Here is a 15,450-nt window from a genome sequence, read left to right as displayed (position 1 = left end):
ACGATAGGGATGCAGAAACCACCGTCCTCCCACCGAAACCTAACATAGGCAGCTACCAAGACCAAACACATTTTGGAAATCCACTGCATGTCCCAAAAGACCTGACAGGCATTTACCTTGATTTGACTCTCTGGCCTTTTGGGAGCCTACACTGACTCAAACACCACGGAGAAACTCAAGCTACTTGTTGCCTTGGGGAATTCCTCCGACACCTGAGCCTTAATGATCAGCCTCGTGCCTTCCAGGAGGTGGCCAGTTTTGACACCAAAGTAATGTCAGTTTAGTATTATTGCTCCCAATCTGCAAATCCCCATCAAACCATAGCACGGCACAAGCAATGGGAAGGGCTTTCTCCTTTTGCTGTGCTGTTTATTGTCTTATCACCCTCCCCAGCTGATGTCTGAAATTGAGACAGCAAAATCAAATGGGGAGGGACACAACCCAAAACCCTGAAGTGTGTCAAAACAGATTTTACTTTGTCATTGAAACACTTGATTTTCATGAGAAGCAGAAACAGGATTCAAGGATAGTGCTCCGTGAAGTCGAACTGCACTAATTCTCCTTGACAACTTAGCTAAGCACATTATGGTCTTGCCAGAAACGGCTGCAATTCAGCTGTCCCTCCCTGCCCCTTCCAACGCGCAGCTAAATCAGGAAAACCTTGACATATTTGCACCTTACTCACTGTTGCTTAACCTGCAACATATCTGGAGCAAAGCTACCCACAAAGCATCCAGGAGAGGCTGTTTTTCTTCAAGAAGATGCAAATTGATGCCCCCCCCCCAAAAAAAAAGATGACAATTAGAATCCTCCTAATTTTGTTAGAAATGGCTTTGCATCCTTCCTCCTGCTGTTTGAGGAGGGACCGCGGGTGGGCGTGGTGACTGGGTATGGCACCGCGGTGGAAACTGGTCCCATTTCCCATGTCCATTCCCCAGCGGTTGGCAAGTCCAAGAGTTCAGCATTTCCTCTTCGCTTGTCAAAGAGGCCACGTACACACATGGCCTCGTTCTCCCCCAGCACTTAATATTCACACTTACGGTACTGACACGGTGATAGAGCTCAGCAATTCAGGCTCCGGTGTTTCTTCGATCCTTTGCAATAAGCAGAACAACTATGTCGGGCTTAATGCTATTTCCAAGCACTCGAGCTGCCTCTCGCTGAATTATTGATCTGAAGAATTCAAGCTGGCCACACATCATTTGCCCATTGAAAAAATCTGGCACGCTACTGATAGCGGCTGCATGCAGTCCTGGCTGCCAGAGGCACCGGCGGTGATGGAGCGGACGCCCCTGCCCGGTACCCAGCCGCCTTACAAAGCAGAGCCACCCCGAAACCAAAGTCAGCGGCAGCACCACAGGTAGACCTGGGTTAACAGGCGCCGTGGGTCTTCCTCCCACAGTCACTTTTCTTGCTTGACAAGGCTTGATGAAACATTTAACAATGCCCGCCAGTCATTCACTTCCGCATTACTCGTCCACACGCACCGTGTAAATACCTGGTATCAAACACTGGCGCACAGACCGCAGCGCTGAACTTCTTGAACTGCCAGGTTACCCATCTGTGGAAAAATAATTCAGATAAAAACACTAAACCAGAGCCTTTCTCAGCCTTCCCAGCCTTTGCTGCAACGGGTTAGCAGCGAACCTTCTGCACTAGCACTGCTGCCCATCGCCCACCTGCGCGGTGCCAGACTGCGGGTTGGGCTCCTTTATTCCCACGCAATAATAAACACTGCAAATAAAACACGCCCCACAGCTCCCAGTTTTGAGGGCTAGGGCTGTGCTGCATTGTTTAGCTCCCCACGAGGGTCCAGCTCACACCTTCCAGGGTGACATTCACAAGTTCAAACAGCCGAGGACACTTGACAGCGAGTGCCAGCACTGCCGTCCCCGTCCCCGCTGCCGGGGCTCCCTCTGGCCACAGGTGACATTTCCACGTGGCAGGAAAGGGCACGGGTAATGGAAGCAGCAGTTACTGAATTTTTTGGTGCATACTTTTCCTAAGCTTGAGGAGGACAGCTTTATTCATGCCATATTTAGTCTTTTTAATTGGCTAATTTCTAATTGACCAGGTTTCCGCACCTCTGAAAACCGTACCATCACCAAAGGCCGGCTTTTTAGTTTTAAACTGTATAATTGGCTGACAATTATGTTCTTTTTAACATGTGCTTCAGTCCCTTAGGGCTCTTCAAAGTAGCAAAGGTTTCACAGCAAAGTCAGTCGAAGAAGCGCCTGCCCCTCGGTCCCTCCGCAGGGAGACCTGCGCGGGAACAGCCTCCTCCAGGGAAAGGGCAGCAGAAATCCAAGAACTTTCTCAGCTTCTGCTGCTGATATTTTTTTTAAAAACATTGCTTTGACGATGATACACAAGGTACTCTAACACCAGCGGATTTCTCCCACCCATTTCTGGCCGGTAGCATCGTTTAATTAAGCTGGGGCAGAGGCAGGCTTCCCCTGCGATGGACACCACCGACGGAGACGGGCAGAAGAACAGCTTTGCTCCGCACGCCGCTCCTGCGTGTCCTTGGTTATTTGTTTGTTCTTCCTGATGTCAAACGTACTGTTGGAAAAAACATAAGGCCTTGTTTAGAAGTCACATCTCCAATTACATTTAATTACTACTGCTGTAAAATCGAGGGTGACTTCTATTAAATTTAATTACTTCCCTCTGCAGATGGCAAAGGCGGAGGGCCGAGGTGTGTCTCCCAGGCACCGCGGCTACTCGGCGAGAGACACTGGGTCACGGCACCGGCGCGGTGCCTCTTGTCGAGCCGAGCTCAGAGGCAGGGCGCGATGCCGCAGCCCCACGGGGCGAGGGAAAGGACCACGCTCCGGGTGAAAAGCCCTCGCAGAGAGCACAAAAGCCTGCCCGGGCGCCACTGCCCGGCACGAAGCTGCAGAAGCAAGAAGAGCTTTCAGCATCCCACCATGCGACGGCTGGGAAATAGCGCAGATAAAACAACCTGCACAGCACCCACAGGGTGCCAGGGGCATCTAACCACGGGGTGCCGCTGCTCCCCAAAACCTCCGTCGCTTGCAGGAGTGGCCCGGAGAGCCAGCGCTGGGGTGGGCGCCCGGACGGCACCTCCCGGGCTTGGCTCAGGGTGGAGGCACCAGGTCCTGCTGAAACCTCCCCGCACCACCCCTCTGGTCCTCCCAGCAGGTGCCCAGCACGAGACCTTCCTCTCCATCAGCTTTACTACTAATACAGCAAATAAAATGAGAGAAAGCAAAGGAGGCATCGCGTTGCAGCCATGCGTTAGCGCTGCGTGTTCCCAAAAATACGATACACCAAGGTGGAGACAAGGTGTGCTCGTAATCCTGGGCAAGCAGGTGATGAACGTCTCCATCAACCTCTGATTTCCCAAAAGAGCTTTTCCCAGGTTTGCAGCAGGCTTCCCCGACGCTCGTTAGCCATAATTCCCAAAGGACGGGTAAAATACCGGCACCTTCCCGGGAGGGTCAGCGCTGTCGGCTGCCCTCTCCCTCGGGGAGCCCCGAGTTTCGCCATGTATCAGCATCCCTCTGAAGGGCAAAGTGGACTTCTGCCGCTCCAAATGCACTTGCCATCCCCAGGACTATCGCACTGTGGCGTTGTTCAACACAAGTCGTGTTTACTAATAAATGAGTTTGAATTTATAATAAACTTGACGGTGCCTAACCGGTAGGTCTAAAAAAAAGCCAATTATCTGACACTCTCAGCTATGATCCTAAAACAGATGTTTGAGTGTATAAAATTATGTCGTGAGGTTTGAAATTGCAGATACAATTACAACCTTCATTTTTATTGCTGCTCGTAAGTGTTAAATGCAACTACATCTATATTTGAAATTCAGTTATTACCATTTTTCTTCATCTCTCCCAAGCCAAGATTGACTTGCAGCATTGTCACACTGGTAATTACTCTCCTCCTCTGATGAATACAGGGGAATGAATTTGTGGAGCCCATTTAACATTCCTCTCGTATAAACAACTTGGTTCTTCCTGCGTTTCCAGGAGCGTTGGTTCACCCAGAAAAACAAAAGTCTTTGGGACAATACCCCCGGGAAAGACATTCCGCTTTTAGGCGGCCAGGGAAGCAGAAGGCCAGCGCTGGGAGCCAGCAGCCCAGCAATGACGAAAGCAGGGGGGGTTTAAATAAATGTGGGTCTTCATTTCCTTCCCACGTTTGTGTTTTTGTTTTTGTTTTTTTTTTTTTGTTTTTTTTAAGAATACTTCCTATAGTTTGCATTTTCAAGGTTTTCTTCATAGCAACCAGAGCTGCTTTATGTACCCCAAAAAAATGTCATCGGTTCATGTCATCACATGCCTCCAGGACCTGGACCTTCAAGAAAGCTAAAAATACTTCAAATTCTGGGACAAACCACAAGAGCTGATGCCACAGCCTTAAAGCACACGGTGAAAATATCATGGGCTCTAAATGCTCCTCCTGAACCAAGGGCAGATGAGGAGAAACACTTTTTCTCCAGCCCCCAAAAGTGCAGGATTTTGACACAGAAGAAGAGGGCGGTGCAGAGGTGGGTTTTAGCTCTCCTTGTACTCAAACACGGTCTCTCTGGCACGTTTTACCCTCTTAATAAATGACAAATAGCTGGAAACATCTGACTGACCCCGCTGGCGTGCCATGACCCCCCCGGGCTGTGGGGACAGCTCGGGCTGCCGGCCCCGCCGCTGCCAGCGGGTCTCCCGGCTTCTCCCTTTAAGCAAACAGAAAGCAGTTTTCTAGCAGGCAACATCTGCTAACTGAGCAGTCTTTTGTGCCAGGAGAGGGGATTAATCTCTCTTTTCGTATTTACTTTGGAGGGACAATTCTCGACTCTTCTTCGAGCACATAATACATGGCATTACTGCAGTCTAACAAGCAGTTACTAATTCTTCCCAATAAAATCTGATTGATACTTGCTTGCCAGCAGAAAATTAGAAAATACATTGGTCGAACGCCCTCGGTGAATGAAACTCAAGTTTAGGTCAGCAGCTATTTGATGCCCCGACTGCTATTTCAGGTGACCCGCAGACCTGCAGCACGCTGACTACGAAGCTCTGTCGATGCAGGCAGCGACCCACCGCTCCCACAGCTGCAGCTAATCCAAAGGCTTGGGCACGGCGAGGTGAGGGTGCGGAGAGATGCCGTTTGTGCGCCGGGTTCCCACCCCGCGGCAGGGGGGGAGACCTCCCCAGCGGCTCGGAGCGAAGGTCGGGGATGAAGACCCCGGACCGCGGGTTCCGTGAGCCGCTCGGGGCGGCCGGGGTCCGGTGCCCGTTTCGGCCGGGTGGTCGCTCGCAGCCGCCTCCACCGCCGGGGCCGGGCTTCCCTTGTGCTGAGCCCAGCACACGCTACAGTGATTTTTGGGCTGAAGCCTGTTGCAACAAGGGGTTTGCCACACCCTGCCCACAGTTTTGTAAATCCTCGCTTGTGAGGTGCAGGGGTGAAAGCAGGACAGCGTCAGACGCGGGCAAGGCTGAAACTGCATCAGGGGTGATGCAGTTAAACTTCCATCTGTTTAAAGTAATTTTAGATAAACAGCAACAAATTGGGCAGTACCAAATAGCTTTTAAAGCCACCAAAAGGAAAAAAAAAAGAAAAGCCCCAATAAAAGGAAAACAAACAAACAAAAAAGATAGAAGAAAAGACCCAAATCAAAATAACTCATTAAGCAGGAATGCTCGCTAATGAAACTGCTTCTTCTTAATTTGATTTTACACAACAAATGGCTTGCTGCAATATGGCCATAATGACACTACGCTTTCCAATAAAACCTGAGTGCTACCTGCTGCCTTCACAGATTGTCCTACCGGTTTGCGGATGTTTCTGCCGCACAGACCCGCAGGAAGAAAAGCTTTACAGCCGAGCGCCCGGAGACAGATGGAGAAGAGTGGAGAAAAGGCCATGGCTCCTACAAGGTGGGATAAATATTATGGATGAAAATGGATCGTCCAGACAAGTGAGGAGGAAATCTGGAACACATATCGGACAGCCTTGGAAAGTCCTAAATGCAAAGTGACCTGCTGAGACCCTGCGTCCACCCTCACCTCCTGCTTCACCAGGACAGGTGGCTTCGGGAGCCGCAGACACCACCGAGGGCAGCCCACGGCCGAGAGCGATGGGCAAAACCCGAAATGTCCCCGCTGTCACCCCCGAGGGTGACGGGTGCTGGCTGAGCATCGCAGGGACCAACCTGCACCAGCCCGGCCTCTGCAAAGAGGATTTTGCAAAGGCGCTGGTAAAAGCACAGGCAATGCTGTCCTCTTGTGGCAGCTCTTTTTTCTTTTCCTTTTTTTTTTTTTTTTTTTTTAAGAAGAATGGTGATTTTCAGAAGTTTAAAAAAAAAAATTCAAAAACCTAACAGCCTCCCAGAAACTGCCTGAAATCAGAAATCCCTGAGAACAAAACTGAAAAGCCCCACCGAGGGAAATAAGATGGTTAACGAGATGAAGCTCCAATCTCATCTGATCCGGCAGCGCGTGTGCAGCCGCATCCCCACGCACAAGGCAGGGAAAGGGGCTGCACGGGGGGAGAGGAAAATGCCATTTGGACTGGGGAAGCAAACAAGAAGCTGCAGGCTTTGCTTGCCAGCGTGTACCCCTTACAGAAGTGCCATGCTCCCTAAAAAAAAAATAAACTTATTGATCCATAAGGTTCCCATGTCGCTTACCTTTTGGATGATCAGTAAGTAAATAGAGGGAAAATGAAGATACAAGGGGGCCCTGCCAGCCGGGGCAGGGGGTCCCGGTGCAGCTCCTGCTCCCCTCGCCCGTCCCACCCGCAGCACCACGCCGGGGGCTGCCAGGGACCACGGGCCAGCCTGCAAAAATGAGGAAAAAAGGAAAAGAAAAAAAAAAAAAAAAGGTCTTTTCCGCTCTGCGGTTCCACCCTCGCTCCCTGCACATCTTTATTTGTATTTTACAGGGTGTAACAGTCTGCAAGGCGCAGTGCGCAGCCCCACGGCGCTTCTGCACCAGGCTTCGTATCGCTCTGATTTTTCTGGGTCGGATGCGGGTGCAGCCGTGCCGGGGCAGGGCCACAGGACCCGGGGGAAAGGGGGGAAGATGTGAGTCCCTGTCCCCGTGAGCAGAGCCTCCCTGCGGGTCCACGAGGCCCTTGGTGTCCCTGAGGTGACTCCCCATGTCACATCCCAGTGAGGGCTCCAGCACGGTGCTGGGAAGGATGGAGCTGCAGACAGGCGGGAGGGGATGGCAGCGGGGAACAGGGGATTTGGCAGGGAGGGAAGGAAAGGGGCTGCCTGCAGAGCACCTCCGCAGGCGGGGAGACTGGGGGAGGAAGACGGACAAGCACACTTTGGGAGTGTGGGACAGGAGGGAGGATGATGAGGGACCACAGAGGTACGAGGCACCGAGCAACGGGTGCTGCCTGCACAGGCTCCAAGCGCTGCGGCGCTGGCTCCCTCCTCGCTCCCATTCTGGTGCCCGGAAGCTGCCCCGTCTGTCCCCTGCTCCCCCACTGGGCCAGGCTGCGGTCCCAGTGTCCCCAGTGTCCCAGCCGCTGCACAGCGAAGGGGAACCAAATTCGGCTGGACCCCGGGGCAGCGCTTGTTCCAAATCTGGTTTTGGACAGGGAGCCAGGAGCACGCTGCAGTCCCTACCACCGTGCCCACCACCTCCTCCCTGCACGGCTGGGGGTTCATGCACCCCCACACATGTGCATAAGATGGTCTTCCAGCTGCTCCCCCCGTGGTGCAAGCTGAGATGGGGGGGGGGAAGCCAAAACCTGAGGGGTCATAGCTCACTGCGAGGACAAAAATCACTTGGCGGCTGCTCCTCGCCGAGCCCGGGGCGAGCAACGCTCCTGCCAGGCTGCTCGGCTCCCGTCCTCTGCTGGCTGCCAGAAAAGATCTGCTGAAAACAATTAATATATGTAGATTGTTTATTGATTCCAACATATTAATAGATTGGATAATAAACAGTACTTTTAAACATTCTCTTAACCAAAAATATAACAAATATTTACAATCACTCGGTAAAAATACAAAAAGCATACAGAGGCACTGTCTTTCTAAAAGACATAAGTGTAAGAGGTATCAAAAAATAGGAGACAAACATTGCTTGTTACAGAATACTTTACAATCACTGACTTGTGCAGTACAATTGCTATTGGAATATCATTACATCTGTGCAGTTTTGCCAATATGCTCACATATTTAGAATTTAATTAATACCAAGCTAAACTGCATTCCAGGTATATCAAAAATAAAGATAAAACAATAAAAAGCACAACATAAGCAAAAGCTGGGTTGGGAATTCAAGGTAGATTACCCTCTATACAAGTGTTCTAAAATATAATGTGTAAAGCTTTTCTAAAGAGAGAGTATCCCTTTTTTTCTCCTGTTTTTGCAAAGGCAGTGGTAAGTTTATCCTTTAAAAAAAATTCTAATTCTAATGTTTTATAAAAACTCAAATGGCAGGTTCGTATTTCCACTGTTGCCTGCGATGAAATGACTTGGGAGATGATGAAGGAGAGGTTTTGCAACAGCACTGATGCCACGCAGGCTCCTTCTGCACGTGGCATTGCTGACAGGTTCAGCCCTCGGGGAACGGGGACACCCTCCGCCTCCGGCGGGTGCAGGCAGGGTGCAGGCAGGGTGCAGGCAGCCCTCAGCGCACTGCGCACCCCATCCCGAGCAATGGGCTCTGACCATCTCCCAGTGAAACATCGCTCACCCCTGTGAAACTCCTTATGTGAGTAAAGGCAAAGCAAACGAGCCAGGAAAGCAACACGTTGCCCGTCGTTAGCAAACATCCACCCGTTCCTGCACGTGCACACTGCAAAAATGTGTACTGCAAGTACCTGCAGACGTGGCCTTGCCATTTTTTTTGTACATTTGGGAGATAAAACCAGTACTCAGAGGCTCGGTGATCTCATTTTCCCCTTTCTGCAACTGGAGAGGCCAACTAAAGTTTACAAAACCACACTGCTTTTTTGAGAATTGCTTGGAAGTTTAAGATTTATAAAGCATAATGAAATACTGTATGGTTAAATCACAAATAGCCGAAATGGATCTTTCACCCGCAAGTCAAGAGCAAACAAACAGCAGAAAGCGAGCAAACCAAGGTACGGCAGTGGAAGAACGTGACATGAGGCATCTTAACTGTTCACTGAAATCAGACCCCGAGCCAGAGGAACCCAGTGGAGGTACCAAGTCAGGAATCTGTGATCCAGAAGACATCACTTCAATAAAGCAGTGTACAACAGGTACTAACCACCATCTTACTGCCATCTGAATTAATGAAAAAAGGGATAATGTCTCTTCAAATCCATACCAGACACACTACATTTGGCTATTGGCCCCGATCAATGTGATCGGTTGATTTAAAAAACAAACAAACAAAAATCCCAGCAAGGACCAGCAGAGGCAAGCCACACTGTGCGAGGCAGGAGAAGCAGAAGTAGTAGCTCATTTGTCCATAGTTTATGCATGATTTATTTACACCAGCTGTATTGGATATTAGGAAAATACGATTAGCAAGACTTTCACTCGCTTTAAAAAACTTTTCAGTGTCCTGAAAAGCCCTGCAGAACAGACGGATGCTGTTGATGTGCAAACACCACATTTCAATGGGTGACTTATTCAACTGCTCTTCCTGGCTGCCAGAGGAGACCCCAACCCCACTCCCCGGAGGAGCTTCACCGTATCCTCAAAGACAGCACTATCAGGTTTTTGGGGAAAAAGGAAGTCACCTTAGTAACAACCCCTCATCCCTTACACTTTTGTTCAACAGGCTGAAATAATGTACAGCTCAACATCCGAGGTCACGGGAACCGTATGATTTAATTTACCTGGCACAACACAGATGATTTTCTGACCAAACACAAAGCCTGTTGCGCGCTCCTTGTAGAAGTTAACAAGCAACTACAGCTGACGGTGGGATTGCTAGAACTTGTATTTATATCCCACAAAAATATCAATTTAACAGTTATATTATCAACATTACATGTGCTGAAAATAATCGCTCTGCCCTGCATTGCTTTGACACTTACATTAATCTTTATTCATTAAGGCCTGTGCAGGTTCATTATATTCATTAAGGCCTCAAAAAAGCAAAATGCATTTATTACGATACACCCCAACTGATTTTTAATGTATTTTTTCAACCATTTGCTCCTCAGATACTTGTACCAAAATTCATACAGCCAACCGATTAGTTACAAATTAGGCATCCCTTCCTCAGCATCGCTGTTCATTTATGACTTCCAAATTCCAATCACTATGGGTAAGTTCCAGCCACACGGTAATATTGAACCTGGCACCGCTACGAATGCAGACACAGGCTGGGTCATAACATTCACCCGGTAGCATCAGTCCCAAGCTGCTATGGGGAAAGCACATCAAAGGCTTTGGGTTGTTTTTGGTACTTGTGTCATTTTCAGAAAATGTTGCATTCACCTTGCACCCCCTGCACACATACAGGGAAAAAAAAAAAAAACAAACCTTAAAGCTCTTCACAACTATGGATATAGAAATCATTTCTGAGGCACTGTAAAAATGACAAACATCTTCTTTCTAGCTTAGGCTGTAAACATCACAACAAAGATTTACAATTAAATGTTTAAATACATATTCACACATTCATGTCCAATTTTAACACTAGAATGGGGCATCATGTGCTAGAAGAAAGAAAGAAAGAAAGAAAGGAAAGAAAGAAACTGCAGGTATTTCCAGTTTTACCCCTCTGCGCTCTGGCTGGCTAAGCAAAATCAAACAAGCAATTTATTTGACCATAGTCAAACTAGAGGATCTTGTGTTAATACTGGCTGGCTGTAAGTCAAAACTGTTATTGACATCAACAACACCAGGATTTTTACCTAGGATTTAAAACAAAACGTTTTGAGATCATCTGTATTTTCCAGATGAACACAACAGGGTTTTTTAACCCATCATAAAATGCATTATACTCTAATATAAGCATTATGTGATTTAATATTCAGTTTCACAAATTTTACTGTGAAATGAAGGCGATTTATAATTTTTTTTTTTTTTTTTTGAAGATAACCTTTGCACCTAAATCCTGTGCAACTCTGGTAGAAGGCCAGAACGCGTGGGATGATCTTAAAACCCACAACACACGGTTTAGTTTTGGTTTCTAGCAACACGCTTTGCATGCTGAACTCTGCAGGGCAAAACCTGGTTAAAGCTCTTTTGGGAAAGCTTTAAACTCCCCTAACAGTTCCCTGTGAGCTACGGCTTCCACATTTCAAACGATTACTTAACAGGCGAGGAGAGCACCAACTATTGCCTTAGTTGGCTGGCAGCTAAAAAATTTCCAAAAATACTTCAAGGGCAGAGGGTTTTTGCTGTGTCCGTGTAGGAGGGGAGCAGCAGACGGCAGGGCAGGCAGCCCGACACACGCCGCTCTGCAGGGCTTTGTGCTCTATTTATATTTAATCTAAAACCACTCTAAAATCCATGTATTTCTGCACCTGATAATGTCCCATTTCTAGTTTTCTGTGTTTGTTTTGAGAGCACGACAGTGTATGTGTAGCTAATTTACTATCACATTGACTAAACATTTATATTAGCCAACCAGAGCACTCCCAACACAAATAAAGGAAATTCCCATCAAAAAAATTTTAAATTAATAAATTATTTTCAGATACTTCAGCAATGTCCTTCGCTTTTGCTGACATTTTGATATACTTTTTTAAAAGTTCATAAAATAACACTCTTAGACTTATAATGGTCATGTAGAAAATAACGACGATGGAAAACTACCAAAGGATTACACGGTATCATACAGAAGAACGCTTTCGAGTTTCAAGTGGTGGTGACAACTGGTCCTCCCAAATGCATGAAGCCCGGTCCATCTCTGGATACCGATGTCGGTATCCAGGTAGCAGGTACGCTCCTTGAAAACAGTTTTCTAGGCAGAAATAGCTTTCTTAGGCGGTGGTAGACTGAAGTAAGGTAGAGAGACGTGATCCAACCCGTTCCACCTCGTCCGTGACAGCGGCAAACACAACGTTTGAGGTTAGTAGCAGCAAGTTGTTAGCGTTCGCTAACAGAATCATGTGGTCCTTCTCCCCACATCCCTTGTGTTGTGAAGTGGTTTACATAAATAGCCCAACGGTTAGACTGCTGATACTTGTTCATCTTCTGCAAAACAAAAAAAAAAAACAACAAACAAAAAAAAGAGTAAATTATTCCATCAGTCCTCTGCCTTGGACGCAGAGGGTACAGAACAGTACCCAGTTATTTCATTACAGTGGTTCTGTGAAGACTTCACTACTTCATCGTGATGTTTTCACTGTCTTAATGATTGACCACAACATATTCAGTATCACCATTTAACAAATCCTCAAGTAGTCTGAGGTATATCATACAATAAAGATGTATTGCAAAATAGAAAATCCCAGATCCTCCAAAAATTATTAGCATGCAGCTCCCAATATCCCAAAAGCTACTGATTTGGGAGAAAAGCCAGTAAATTACTTTGCAGCATGCAGTGAGCGTTGTATCCCAAATAAAATTAACCAGGCACTTTAAAAATAGTAAAATAGGTGTATCTAAAAGTGTATGGTTAAATTTAGTTTAGAAAAATTCAGATTAAAATGTTTGAAGCAATTACTTCCTTATTTTTACATCAAAAACATTTAATATCACAACTGAATTAATGCTGGGCAACTTTATGTTTTACCATAAGTCTGAACTGCAGTACTAATATATATGTTAAATACTGTTTACATATTTTAAAGGGCCAAGATAGGATCATTTTGCATCAGAAATTGTTTTAATCTAAATCCACGCTCATTTTAAGCCAGACTGAAATTGAAGGAAACGACCACAATATTCTAATAAAAAAATGAGTTCACTAGCAAAGGGTACAGAGGGATCACATCAGTGCATAGGTATTGAAAGCAAATCAGCAGATAAACAATTAAGTAGAAATTCCCCTAACCTGAAGTTAGTTTTGACACAATATAAGAGCAATCTTTTTCAGAAAAATCTCTTGCATTTTGGTCACCTGAAACATGCCGTGCTCGGCAGCATTGGCTGTTGCTTCAAACAAGATCATGAAGAATTTAACTGGAAGAGACACTGTCAGGCCAAGTTGGGCTGAGAAGTCAGGTTTTATTAAATGCGCTTTTCAGAAGAACAGAAATTCACTGGTATTTTGTTCAACATTTTTAAACCCAATCTCCAGAACTCTGTTGAGGAATAAGGCAGCTTAATGCTAGCACATGAAAATACAAATGTGAAACGAGTTAAGAGTTGTACAACACCCCACCAAATCCAAATTCAAAATACTCGTTTTAGATCATTGTCCTGACGCCATCCTAAAACAGCGGGACATCCGTTCATCAACCCAGAGAGGCTGGAGTTTTTCCTGCATGTAATTTATAGCCTGACAGTGTCCCTTAAAGTCATCATCACCACCGAGAGCGGACAGATTTTAACGAAAAAAAAAATAGTATCTACATGCTCTTAAGTCTCTCAGTTGTGCTTTGGGAGATCTCATATGTATATTTATATATATAATATATAATTTGTATATAATTTGTATATAATTTAAAGCCTGTTCGGTGTCAACATGCTTTTGCTAAAGGGAAGGCATTCTTTTTTTTTTAAAAAGTGTATATACATGCATACATATATGCATGTGTATACAGCTGTACAAACATATTTGCATATTTAGAGATTAATCAAGTTTTAATCTCCAAGAATGACCAAGAGAAAGCCCAGAACATCGTTGTGAAGTAAACACTGCACAGACCAGATTCACACAGCAGTTCACTTAACATCTACCGAGTCAGGTGTTGCACATACCATCCTCTTCACTATCTGCGTCAGTCATATCTGCTAGTTTGGGGTTGGACGGCTGCCGACTATGCCACTGAGGCATCTTCGATGAAATACAGGCCACCGGTTCACTACCGAGAGAAGCTGATGAAAGTCTAGAGAGGTCACTGTGCAGCATCTTTGACCTCTGCACTGCCACACTATAGTCTGGAGGTTTTAGGTGTGGGTGGTGGGGCGATCCTTCCTTTATGTCCGCTAAAGAAATCCCCATATATCCCGGAGGGGTGGGCGGTGGCTCCCTATACCTATCGTCCTTCTTAGGTGAGGTGACACAGTACACTGGCACAAGAAATAAGCAATGGAAATGTTAAAGAAGAAAACAAAGGAAACAAAACGTTAAAAAATCATGAAATGTTACAATGGCAAAACAGAAACTGATAACAAAATGCAAATGCAGAAACACTGGTTATAACGACAGCAGCAGCAATTTATGCTTTCATTTATGTTTTCTACTTATTTTAAGAAGTCAGAGTAGCAACAGAACCCGTGAACTCATTAGGCAAGACGCCAATCGAGGGGGAACAGGACTATAACCTTCTCTACATTCAGCTTGCAACTGCAGCACTCATACTGCCTACTCCTGCGGCACCACTCCTCTGCGGGATGCTAAGGAGCTCTACGGTACGGATGGAGAGCCAGCACGGCAACGCTGCCGGCCGAGTCTGCTGCCACTCTCTGTTACAGGCTGGGAAATTTAAACAAAAGAAATTCAGGCAACTAGCCCAAAGTTACTTTGCACAGCGTGCTAGAGACCGACAGCGAGAACTGTTGGTTGTCTTCAACAACATCCACTTCATCACCCATCAGTGGCTTAACAGAAATTCATTATAATAAAACATCACTGTATCAATTCATGTGTAATAAGACATTAAACAGTCCAATCAGCTGTGCTATAGGAAGAAAAAACCCTAATACCACACGAAACTGCTCCTATGAGGCAAACTGTATATAAAGCCTGCATTCATTATTTTGCATTTTCTAATAGTAAACAATGGCTTATCACGTCCGCAGTTTCCTTCCCTGTTCATGGGCAGTTCAGGTCACACAGCCTCTCAAACCAAAGCTTAACTTTTTTTAAGTTCCTTCCCCTCCCACCCACCCCCAGGTCTGGGGATTATGTGCATGTTAAATTGGGCTTTTTCCATGTACATGTTGCAACAGGAGAGTTTCAAAGCTAGGATAATTTTTAAAATCTATTAGTTGAGTGAATTTGCATTCTTCTTGTGGATACATTTTAAACAGCACATGTTCATTACAGTTTCATTTATTTCAGCAACTGTAATATTTTCTTATCTTACTAGAACGCGAAAGGATGAAAATAAAGGAGTGTTTCTTATTGTGTTGTGGACTTGTGAAATTCTGGGTGTTGGTATCAGGAACAAGAGCTGGTTCATACCTCATGGCCTCAGTTCATGCTTGGGCTTATAGTACAATAAACAAAACCGAATTCACATCGTCTGGGTTTTAGCAGATACACGTGAGTGCCAGCAGAGATTTATACTGCTGATTTATAGGAATCTTTCATTTAACTGGCATTTAACTGGGCCTCTATGAGAAAGCAGGGGAAGCGAAGGAGGCTTTCTTGTCCCTGAAGGGATGGGGAAGGGCTGGGTCCTTCGAGCAAACCTCCTACCTTC

General features: G+C 46.2%; 1 protein-coding gene across 6 annotated transcripts in view; it reads right to left on the bottom strand.

Annotated features, from left to right (window-relative positions):
- Nucleotides 1-7,872: 7,872 nt before the first annotated feature.
- The window catches only part of RAPGEF6 (Rap guanine nucleotide exchange factor 6), a 134,862-nt gene continuing 127,284 nt past the window's right edge, over nucleotides 7,873-15,450 (bottom strand). For 4 of the 6 annotated variants that reach the window (XM_075164548.1, XM_075164549.1, XM_075164550.1 and 1 more), the window contains 2 exons: nucleotides 13,781-14,092; nucleotides 7,873-12,109 (listed from right to left, as the gene is read on the bottom strand). In XM_075164548.1, coding sequence (XP_075020649.1) covers nucleotides 12,084-12,109; nucleotides 13,781-14,092 — 338 coding nt within the window. In that variant the 3' untranslated portion in view covers nucleotides 7,873-12,083. The remainder of the gene's footprint in view (nucleotides 12,110-13,780; nucleotides 14,093-15,450) is intronic. The other 2 variants (XM_075164552.1, XM_075164553.1) reach the window with 1 other exon arrangement.

This window comes from Calonectris borealis, chromosome 15 (assembly GCF_964195595.1).
Source record: "Calonectris borealis chromosome 15, bCalBor7.hap1.2, whole genome shotgun sequence".
NCBI lineage: Eukaryota > Metazoa > Chordata > Aves > Procellariiformes > Procellariidae > Calonectris > Calonectris borealis.
Note: the sequence above shows the minus strand (reverse complement) of the source record. Positions and strands in the feature narration are given on the sequence as shown.